Genomic DNA, 12,268 nt, shown 5'->3' with positions numbered 1-12,268 from the left:
TTCTGATAAATACTAATTTTTTTTTATTATGAAACTGCCCATCGGCAAAATTATTTTAATATGATACTTATGATTGCGGGGATTAGTTATAGAATATTTAACGAGCTAGAATTTGAATTTACCAAAAACAGAGGGTAAATACATAAACTGAGTGTATCTTAAGCTTTCTATTTTTTTTTCTAAAAATATGAAAAGGCCATTTATCGATCATAATGATGAAAAATAAATACAAATTAATTGAAAGATTGCGTTCAGTGGAAAATTGCTTTCAGTTTTATCAATATAACGACACTGCGTGAAGAATGAGTCGTTAATAAAAAAAAAAGAAGAGTAATATAAAAATTAATAAATCGATTGAAATTGTAACAAATCAATAAATAAGCCTATTCTCTGATCGTCTGCTATAAGTTTTCTAGCTAGAATGGATTTTACAGCAAACGTTATAAACAAAAAAATAAAGATCGAAAAATTTGTTATAATTATTATCTAGATGATTTTTCACTTTTGACAGAGATCTACGTCTCACTCTTGTTGAGAAATGGATCTCTTTAAATTTTATAAGATCGATTAACAGATATTAATACGAGTAAAAACTAAATAGCAACTGAACTTTGTCTTACGTAATTTTTGTTCGTTAGAACAAGATCTGTCAGGTCTACGGAATGGTTGAATATTGCGGTGGGATGAACGAAACGCAATGCCTGAGAAAAGTAGGTCGTATTAGCTTTGCAGTCTGATCAAGTCTGTCATTCCATCAAAGGTGAACAATTCTGTTCATTAGTGTAGAAATATTATAGAATTCTTGAGAATGACTATGTCCTATTTATAAATTTGCCATCTTTATTAAAAAATCATCTGTAAGATTAATAAATTTCGAGTAAAATATGAGAATAAATAGGTATAAAATTACAACAAAAAATAATAAAGTATGAAGTGGATAAACCTAAAGCATAAAATCAGTAAGTAAAAATGTGCGTTAGTAGCCTATAAAACGTATTTGCATTAATAGTGAGTACAATGTGCTTCCGATCATTTGCATAACTGTACTCAGTAAAATTATTACTACACCGTAAACTAGTGCTGCTTGATTAAAGACAGTATTAGCCTAGACTAGAGCACGGGTACAAAACGGTAAAGAAAATTCTTTAAGTGAGATCGTGTAAATTAATATGATTCATCTTCTACAATCTGTTTTTGTGAACATTGGCTAACCCATTTACTTTCTGTGATTCAGAGGTACATTGCTTGTTCCTGTAATCGAGCGAAAATGTCATTTGTAAACTTGAATATCCCCTTCATTTCGTTAAGCTTGGCAAACAGAAATTAAACTTTTTTTTTGGTTCAGTGAAGAAAGCAGCGAGGGGAAAATGTGCGCGCGCCAGACACGTTTCCTAGTAAACCTGGCGTGGTGCGCTTGTTATTTTTGAAAATGACTGTTATTTTCGGCAATAACTGATATCTAATATCAGACTGCTCACAACCGTATGGTTATGACATCTAACATACGAACAGCTTACAAGAACATCTGGACAAGTTTAGAGAAAGATCTCAGAAAATTAACTCAAGAAGTACAACAGTTTTTTCAACCTGCCAAGGAATGGGTAATTAGAATAAGCACTTTGTTGATATCTTATCCGAATGTGGTTGTTTTTTTTATAGAAGTTTAGTTTTTAACAAATTTTTCTACAGATTTATCTGTTTTGTCTACAAATCCTTAACAAATGGATATGTGACACTGTAGTCTTAGATTGCTTTCAGGTTTACAACGCAAGAGATTTATTAAAAAATATAATATTAAGAGCCAATTTCTAAAGGTAAATAGTGCTGAAAGATAAGTAATCTTATTTTTTACATGTAGATCAAACAGAGCTGAGTATTTATATGTTTAAGTATTACACAATTTTCGTTACAAATAAAAACAAAATATTTTGACATTTCTACCTTATGAAAATCAGTTATCATCGATATGCGTCTCTTCCTCCGGGTTAGACGTTAATAATTAATCAATTTTTTTTATGATTATATTTTCTTGCAATTTCATATTTATTACATCCAGCCGAGGAAACCACAAAAAATCGTTTTTAACCAAGAGAAGGCGATCCCTTCAAATTGAAGTTCTGTACAACCAATTTTTGAATCAGGACAAGACCACATCTAGAGGATAGTTTAATTAAAAACGTGTATACCGTTTGTAAGTGATGTTTTAACTGACAGACTTCCTTTTTTCTGTATTAATTAGATTATTAAACTTTAATATTAATCGTTTGATTTTTTACTTAAGTTTTGTTAGTTTATTAAGGTAACTTTAATGTTTATTATTTTTTAAATCATAGGTCAACGAACAACGAAAAGGAAAAGTAATGAACCCTGACAATATAGAAAATAATTCAAAAAAAAAAGACGATCACAAGTGTTCCTTTAAAAGTCATGTTACTGATTTCAAACAACAGTGGAATAACCTACCAGCAGCAGGAACATCTGATAGTGTATTAAAACTAAGATCAAGACAGGTAAGTCCATCAGGAAAATAATCCTTAAAAAGATATAAGAATATAATTATTAATTTATTTAACTAATCATTAATTTTACAATAATTTGAATCACAATTTCTATCATTTACTTTTAAACAGGGATAGTGTAAAGGTTTTATGTTGTGCCTTGGTAATAAAAAAATTATGCTTTCGTTTATGTTATACAACTAATTTTTTCCTTGTGCTTTATTATATTTTTCCTTACTTTTATTTTTTTCTCATACACGACTGCTGAACAAAAGCAACCATTTTTATTCTGTTTAAGAGTGATCTATTCTTAGCCCTGAATGTTGGAAGGAATGCAGCGAATCGTTAACAGTTGTGCCATTATAATAAAGTAATTTTATCTTGTAACGTTTTACTATGGTTGTCTTTGTAGCAATAGCCGCTCATCAGACTAAATAATTTAACCAAGAAACCAACTTTAATGAGTCTACGTATTATGTCGTCAATCAAAGTTGATTATTTTTTTGTACTTCACGCAATTGCATACTCATTGCTTTCCCTTTATACCACAACGACATGTGGTAGAGCTTGGGATGAAATTAAATTTTATAAAATTAAAATAAAGTACAAAACGGCATTATTGATCTTCATTGATTGTGAAAAGTTGCCTCTAAATTAAATCATGAAAAATTTACGTGATGATTAAGATGATAGTTATGCATGAATAGAATAATATAATGCACAACTGAAATAGTCATTGTTAGACTTTTGCAATTGTAAATAAATAAATAAGAATTTTTAATACATCGGAAAAATTTTAAATGTATTATTTGTTGAAAGTCAATTAATATTTAAAAATAACATTGGTTCGCGGTTTGGCCAGGATATTGAGAGACTAGCAACTAAAAATGTTTATATAAATATGATTTATTACTGTTAGAACATAGAAAATAAAATAAATAATAATAAACGAACATAATAAACAACAAACAATAATATTAATAATAAACGACAATAATAATAATAAATTGCATACAAAATATAATTCCAAATAAGGACAGGATCTGTTCAAAGGTAGTTAAATCATAAACAACCGGAATGCAGTCCAACTGACTAAAGAAACTATAATGACCACTAATATTAACACTTAATATTGCATTAACAACAAGATAAAGTTAGAAAAGTCTAAAGTACATTCAACTCCATTCTTTGCACATACCTCTGCTATGTACAATAAAACTACCCTACACTTATGAATTTATACTGTCATTTTCAATACCGTCTACCGAATAACTTCCTGCACTCACGCACTGTCCACTCTGGAATGCTTGTGACGTACACTTTACTCGTTGTTACTACTCACTGACTGACAACGCCGTCACACATCGCGTCGGATACGGCCTCGCAACCTCGGTTAAAACTAACTCTTAACTTTCGCTGGTTCTGAAGTACTAATATCCTCTTCACCAGCAGAATCAGAACCCTGTTGAAGCGTGGGAATTCGCATCGTTCCTTTATGGAATTCTCAGCGCCCTTACGATTTCCCATGAATTCAGATTCCGGTCCGGTAACCTTTCTCGTCAATCAACAACTACTGGAGTTGTGCCACTGACAGTATTACAAACAACATCTTGTTAAACGGACCTGTTAGCCTGAGAAAAGGATCCTTTTTAGTTCCCTTCCAGATTCCTTTCATTATTATTTTCTAATTAGATCGTGGATACCGGTGTACTTTGGTGGTTGGGTTTCAATTAACCACACTTCCCGGAATTGGTCGATCTGAGATTGTACAAGACTACACTTCATTCACATTCATACATATCATCCTCATTCATTCTCTGAAGTAATATCATACGGTGGTTCCGGAGGCTAAACAAAAAAAGAAAGAGGTCCCCTATACTAAAATATAATGGTCATAATAATAGATATAATGGTACTAAAAGATAAGGTCTTGTTATAATATAATGTAGGGTACAAGTTGAAGTACAATAAGTAGGTTCTTTATTCTACATCAAAGGAAAAATTAATGCTTTTTCAATTTCAATAGAATCATTTTTTTTTTTTGTTATTAGTTCTTTTTCTTTATTGTTTATTATCACTATTAGTCTAATGTTTTGAGATAAGTCTTGTGTTTATAAGTGCGATTACACAAGTGTATTCCATACTATTTAGGTATATTTTTGATAGGTTAAACATTCCCAATTTTTTGTGCCTTGTTTCAGCTTATGGACGCGTTTTCACATGGTATGTCAGCACTTTTAGATTAATTTTCAGTGTTTGTCGACACAGATTATCATCACAAGACATACATAAATATAAATGCAAAATTGCCTTTGCTGATGGATTAATTCTGAAAAAAGCCCTTCTGAAATTGATGTGGCTGATAAGAATTTCTGGCCTTCCGGGTAAAATTAAACTGAAGTTGAATCCTAAGGATCGACTTTGAAAAGTTTTCCTCAGCAGAATATCAATATTGTATAATACAATAACAATATTAAAAATATCTGTGGTAATTTATTTTAAATTCTGCTTCTCAAAATTTAATTATTGTTACGATTCCGATAAGCATTAACCCAGTTTTGTAAATCACTTCATCAAACAAGAATGGTGTAATTGTCACATAGAAATATGACAGACAAGTAGAGTGATTTTATTTACATACAGCCAGGAATCTTTACCCACCGGGTTGGTCTAGTGATGAACGTGTCTTCCCAATTCAGCTGATTTGAAAGTCGAGAGTTCCAGCGTTCAAGTCCTAGTAAAGCCAGTTATTTTTACACGGATTTGAATACTAGATCGTCGTGGATACCAATGTTCTTTGGTGGTTGGGTTTCATTTAACCACAAATCTCAGAAATGGTCGAACTGAGACTGTATAAGACACTTCATTTACACTCATACATATCATCCTCATTCATCCTCTGAAGTATTATCTGAACGGTAGTTACCGGAGAAAAAAGAAAAAAAAGAAAGCCAGGAATCTTTAAATTCTGAAATGACTTCGATAGAATAAAATAAAACATAACATTACATACTAAAGAAGAAATTAAAAGGAAAGGATAGGTTAAACAATAAGGTAAACAAAGAAAAATCATATAAAGAAAGATTATCATGGATATCAATAATCATAGGCAAAAATAAAAGCACAATAAACTGATAAAAAAATAAAAAACTACATTTTTTGATAAGAAATTTAAAGATAGATTTCTTGAAGCAATCTACAAATATCAACATGACCACCATGACCGTCGCAGAAAATGACTCATTAAACATTACAGTTTGGCGCAGAACACCTTTACTGCATGTACGAATATATGCAACCTCGTATTCCATAACTTCCTTATACAAACTTATACAAGATTACCGTCACAAAATATTATTTATTTTATTCAGTTTTAACAATTGAAGCCGTTTAAAAAAAGCAATTGTGGTAATCTACTCTAAAAGTAAACCTCATTATTCATAATTTAAGGCTAATGAAGCTCATAAATCAAACCTTCAGAATGACTGTAATAAATACCAGAATGATAATAAAAAAATATCAGTATCATAATCAATATCAAGGAAGAAAATTTTTCAATTTTTGTTTTTAGTCGATACATACCAGCACCCGGTTACAAACATCAGTTACTTAGTTTTGTCAGTTTGAGCGTCAAAGGAGATAACATACTCATTGTACAGAAGACTAACACCATTTACAAAAATCTTCAACATGCACTGGAAATTAACACTAGAAGTCTGCTGTAACGATCACAGCCTTTGAATAATTTTCATTAAGCATTAAACCTCAACCATTAGACCTACTAACAAGCAAGGCCACACCATTATTTACCTAAAACTGCATCTAATAAATTCCCTTCTAAGAAATTTTAATAAATCTATAAATCAAAAGCTAAAAGACAACAGCAAACACAAAAAGACGTAATCTTTTATTAATAAATATTGAAAATAAAAGGGGCTCCCCAAAACCGAGCTTATTAAGGAAATTCTGAAGTCACTGGAACCATTTAATTAATGGTTATCACACCCGTTTATAGATAGCCTGGTAAGATAAGATGAAACCATTTTACTGATATAGAACAGGTAGAAAGTGAAATTTGGGAACTCGTTTATGCAGTTTACAAGAATGAAGAATAAGCATTACTGGATTTAAAACCAGTCGACCATTATAAATAACGCATAAATTCGTATTTTAATTGTGTGATTATAAGAGATTAAATTTCATTATTGCACTACACAGTCAAGGACTACTTTAATACTTTTATAATTTATCAGAATATTAAAGCCAATTATTCCTTTATTATTAATTAAAAATATTACAGTATATTTCACTGTTTTTTTACTTATTTATGCATCATTTTTTTCTTTAATTTTGATTCGTTATATAAAATTAATTAATTCGAATTTATTTTTTCCTAATATGTACATTACCTATTTATTTCATTCCAATTAATTACAAAAATATTTAAAGCAGTCTTCGAAAAACGTAATTTAAATAATTAATGAATTCTAATAATTAACCAAGAATAATTACAACAACAGCTAATGAAGTTGTGCACTCCTATTTTAAATAGAAAATTATTTTAGATTCCACAATTTAATCTTTCATCCTTACATACTAATTGAGTTTTTAATTACTTTTTGACAGTTTTCCTTGCTAGTAAAAACCTTGGTAGTAAATAAAGAATGGTTAAATTACTGATATTTAATAATAATAATAGCCCATGCGGGGTTGTCTGTCACCCTTGGAGAATGCTCAGCAGATCTGCCGGGTAGGTGGGAAATAAAATACCACCCTCAAACCAAACACAGCTACCAAAATCCAGATGCGTCTGTACTCGTGTCAAGCGGCGTCCTGGTCAGCGTCTGTTTCACATGTTAGGAGCGGCTGTCATGACAAGAGGAGTGTAGGAGATTCACAGGCAAGCTGGAGCTTACCAACATCACCCGTTGAAATAAGTGGAGAATCAAAGCAATGACAATTTCTGAGGCAGTAGGGTTACTCGGGCGATGGCCTTTAGGAACCGCATCGTGATGTTTCCCTCGCCGTAGGAACTGGTAGACCAAGCGGTATCCCCCTGCGGAATGGCAACTCAAGAAATGAATATAATTTGAATACTCAAGAGGGCTCCAAGAGAGGATGAGGATATACCGCGCCAGACAGTGTGCAGACCACGATGCAAGGCCTGGTCAGAAGCGGAAATCAAAGAGGTGATGTGGTGCTTTTATTATTGTTGTATGCAATCAAGGGGCACCGAAAAGAAGTATACAATTTATGGAGAGCGCGCAACCCAGAGTCGAGACCCGATATAGATAGTAAGAAGCTGGGTAACCAAAGGCGACAGATTGAAAAAAGCGATAAGTGAGGCACAGAGAAGACAAATTCAGTGGGAATAAGAACAGTACAACAAGAAGATGAAAGCCAACAAGAGAAAGAACATGTTGAGCAGGAAGTACGGGATCAAGAGGATCGAGACTAAGGAGCAAATGAAGTGGCTGCAAATGTCATGGAAAATGAGGAAGAAGCAAACGTTCCATGAGATGGTGAACTGTTGAGCATAAGGTTCATAATCTCATCATATTGCTGCTTATCAGCCCAATATGATGAGATTATGAACATTCACGTTCATCAAAGACTTATGACCGATCAAGAGAGAATAATCACATCCGACAGACATTCAGTAGAGTAAACCTCATAATACAGGACATAGCTAAAAATATTGAGCCGTTAAAAATAACCGGATCGATGATCTCATAATGCAGCTATTCAGATGGTCAACAAATTATAAGAGAAAGAAAAAAAGAGAAAGAGACAAAACAAGGAGGAATGAAAAGGCAGACATGAGAGATAAAATAATGACATAGACAGGAGAAGAACTACCACGGGCGAGCCGTTTGAATGGAAGAATATAGAAAGTGAGGAAATAATAGTTGCAAGTATTTGACGATGAAATTAAGGAAGGAACACATAACAATAAAAGAGTAAATACGAAAACTGAAGGAAAAGTACGGAATTAATAACGTTGTAGACTGTACCGCCTTTATAGAGACTCTCAAGCAGCAAATATCTACAAAATTACAAATAATAGGAAAATATTAAGAGAGAGTAGCGTTCCGGATTAACAATATGGTTTTCCAAGACAACTCTAAGCGGTTTTATGGGAAAATTTACGGAAAGAACAATGTGAACGATGGCAATGTAAGGAGGAAGGGATGACGAGATTAGGCTGAAATTTGGGAAAGAGAGATTCACAAAGCTACATAGATAGAAGATGAGAATTATCGTAACTGCTGCCTCGAGGCCATGCGAAACGATAAAACCAGTGGCGAGGAAGTGATGCGCTGAAAAAACAAGGAAATGGTCAGCATCAGGAATTGACAGGGTGCAAAACTTCTGTTTGAAACGTTAGATCGTACCTCTCCTACATACTGTGATAGCAAGCCTTCACAGAGGTATTGAGGAGATCCCATCGTAACCCACACTGAATGACGGAAGGCATAAAATGCGTAATTTCCAAAGGAAGAGAAGGAATAGTAGAATCGCCGAAACAATACAGACTAATATCCTTTCTGTCAGTGATTTATAAATTATTCACGTCCACTGTCTCAAATAGGGTATATCTGGAAGTATCTCACTCCTGCCTAGGCAGGAGTGAGATACTTCCAGAAGAACGGAAAGACTGCCGAATAGGATCATATGGATGTAAGGAATTGCTTCTTCTGGACAAAACTATTACTACTGATGCTAGAAGGAAGAAAATGTAATTGGCGGTGGCTTGGCTCGATTAGTGTACCTCACTTCTGAATGAACTGAGAGTTATGGAGATGACGAAGTTCATCCAGAAATCATCAAAGTACGCAAAGAAGATTTTAGATAATGAAGAATCCAACAACTGATCAATAACGGTACCGGCATCACGAGAATGAGAACGTTCTCCATATGGAAAGGTATATTTCAGGGAGACTCACTTCCACTGCTGCTTTTATGCTCAGCCCTAGAACCTATCACGCATCGACTGAGAAGTATTAAATTGAAATATAAAATGCATAGAGATGAGGAGGCAATTTCGCATCTTCTGTATGTGGAAGATCTAAAAGTAATAGCGAAAGGGTCCGGAAGAACTTGATGGGATGACACAAATAATCAAAGAATTCAGTAGCGATATCGGATATCAGGATTGGATAAGTGCGCGAAAATCCTTCTTAGAAGAGGAATAAAGGCTGAAATGCCCAGGGAGAATGACGAGATGAGAACGATCATAAGACAATCAAAGCACGGAGAGGTATATAAATATCTGGATATGGAAGAGAATTCTCAAATCAAGGGTGCAAATGTCAAGGAAAAGCTAACTAAGAAACAAGTTAGAAGAGTTAGCTCCGTCCTACGAAGCAGGCGTTGAGACGTGGGAAACATCTTCATAGACAGTATGGTATCAGAATGGAAGGTACTAGGCGTCGATAGGAACGCAAGTATCATAGCTTCGCAGAGTACAACTGAGAGCTGAAACCGAAGCCCTGATTGTAGTCGCAGAATCAGACACTGAAGACAATAAATTACGAGAAGTACAATATGAAGACAAAAGAGGATGACAAATGTAGACTGTGTAGAAAAAACCTACTCCGAAACAATACATCATCTATCGGGATACCCGCAGTTGGAGAAAATCGAATACCTGCAAAGGCATAATAGAATATGGTTACGTTCACTGGGCCATGTGTAGATGACCCCGAATACCGCTGAATACGAACAAATGGTACCAGCATATACCGTAACGGATAATAACGAACAAGAGGCATACGATCACTTATGATATGCCAGTACACATACATCGATAGGTGAATGTTATTAGACCCGATATTGTACTGAAGGTCGAAGAAGAGAGAGGTGTGGTACTGATAGACGTCTCTGTGTTGAGCAATGCAAATATCACACGAAAAATTCCCGAGAAGAAATAAAAATAACAAGATCTCAAAATTGAGGTCAGTAGGATGTGGGGAATAAAGACGAAATAATGCCGATAATTGTCGGGGCTCTTTGAATGTCCCCTAAGGACCAGGAAAAAAATAAGGAAGTGAGTAAATCAAAAATGTCCTTTTATATATATTTATATGTGTATTTATTATTATAATATATATATATATAATATTTTATATATAAAATGTATTTTTTTTATAATATATTTTTATAACATAAATCATTTCTAAATAATTTTTATAATATAAAAGTATATAAAGAAGAAAAGCAGAGAAAATACGTTTTCGTTTACGCCCCTCTCTGTTGTATGAAATTCCCGAGTTTTTTAACTTCAACAAAAATATTTGGTAAAATTTGTGATTGAAATATGAACTACTATATCTCATCCTCATCTAAATCTATTACTAACTCTATTTATACAGACTTTTATTTATATCCTGCGGTTATTTTGGCGATGATGGGCGTTAAAAAAATTGACATCCAGCTCCAATAACCGGATTGAAATGATTTTTTACTTGCGATAAAGAGTTTTATGACTGGATTTCAAAAATGTGCTTTTCTGTAGAATTAGAAATCATATTATGAAAAACCTCGAAAAGATATTTTTTTAATTTTTTTTAAGATTCCATGAACTGTTGCAAGATGAATAAAGTGGATCCAAAGGGCTGCCTATTATTTTCTATACGTTCAAATTGTGTAGGCAATCGGATATCGTTTGGAACAACAAATATTTTGATTTGTAAGCAATTGATTATTTTGTATTGAGAATTAAGACAGATGTTTAAGAGAAATACGTTTTACTAACAAGATTATATTTACTATTGTCATTACAACAGTTTATCAGGGATTTTAATATGTTAATTTCTGTAGATATGTAGATTTATGTAGAATTAAGCATTGTTAAACAGTTACATAAATAACTATTTTTATTATAACTTTAATATAACTTTTTTCTTGTAAATTGATTTTTGTTTTTAATTAAACTGACGTCAGGCATGGAGGTAAAAGCATATTGTTATGTACTATCAACTTTGTTACTGCGCTATGATGTATCTATAATACGCATATTATGATGCTTTATTCAAAATAAAAATTTGTTTGACCAGCAATATTAATAAAAGAAATTTCAATTTTTAGCCAGTCAGACTTTCTAATTACTTAAATTACAAATCTCTACTCAAATAAATCATTATCATTATTTCTTTAAATTTCACCCCATCCAAATTTACGAACGGTAAAAACTTTTAAATGTCCGATATAAAACTTTAAGTCCGTTAAAAAATCATTTCGCTTCGATTACTGAAGCTGGAAATATTCTTTTTTTAAACTTTCATCGCCGAAATAATTACCATGTTTTCCTGAAGAAGTTTATCTATTTTTAAAGTAAATAATCCGTTTTTTGTTCTTTAAACAATCTCTTGAAATAATATGAAACAGAAAAGGTTTTAATTTAATGTACTTATGAGCAATTGTAAAGAGCAGAAAACGATTACTAGTCGGGAAGGAAAAATAAAAATCTATTATATATAGAAAGAAGTCTTTTTATGACATAATTATAAAATTTTAAGTACCTTTCCTGAAAAATAGAAACGACACGCAAAAATAACAGATTGTACCTATTTACCAACTCATTGGTTACGGCTAACAGTTCAAATTAGTAGTTGATAAGAAAAAATCAGATCTAGTCCTCTCGAGGTAAAATGCCGGCCAAAATCTATACCGTGCTAAATGTTGCAAACTGGTTTTATTTTATATTAGAGTAATACAAAACCAAGTATTCGTAGCCTGAAGAAGAAAAATTCTTAATAGCCGCTGTT

At 32.6% G+C, this 12,268-nt stretch overlaps 1 protein-coding gene across 3 annotated transcripts in view; it reads left to right on the top strand.

Annotated features, from left to right (window-relative positions):
* The window catches only part of LOC142329353 (trehalose transporter 1-like protein), a 58,581-nt gene that overhangs the window by 34,607 nt on the left and 11,706 nt on the right, over window positions 1-12,268 (top strand). For all 3 annotated transcript variants that reach the window (XM_075373859.1, XM_075373867.1, XM_075373876.1), the window contains exon 2: window positions 2,334-2,510. In XM_075373859.1, the coding sequence (XP_075229974.1) occupies window positions 2,361-2,510 (150 nt within the window). In that variant the 5' untranslated portion in view covers window positions 2,334-2,360. The remainder of the gene's footprint in view (window positions 1-2,333; window positions 2,511-12,268) is intronic.

Source organism: Lycorma delicatula, chromosome 1 (assembly GCF_047948215.1).
Source record: "Lycorma delicatula isolate Av1 chromosome 1, ASM4794821v1, whole genome shotgun sequence".
Taxonomy (NCBI): Eukaryota; Metazoa; Arthropoda; class Insecta; order Hemiptera; family Fulgoridae; genus Lycorma; species Lycorma delicatula.
Note: the sequence above shows the minus strand (reverse complement) of the source record. Positions and strands in the feature narration are given on the sequence as shown.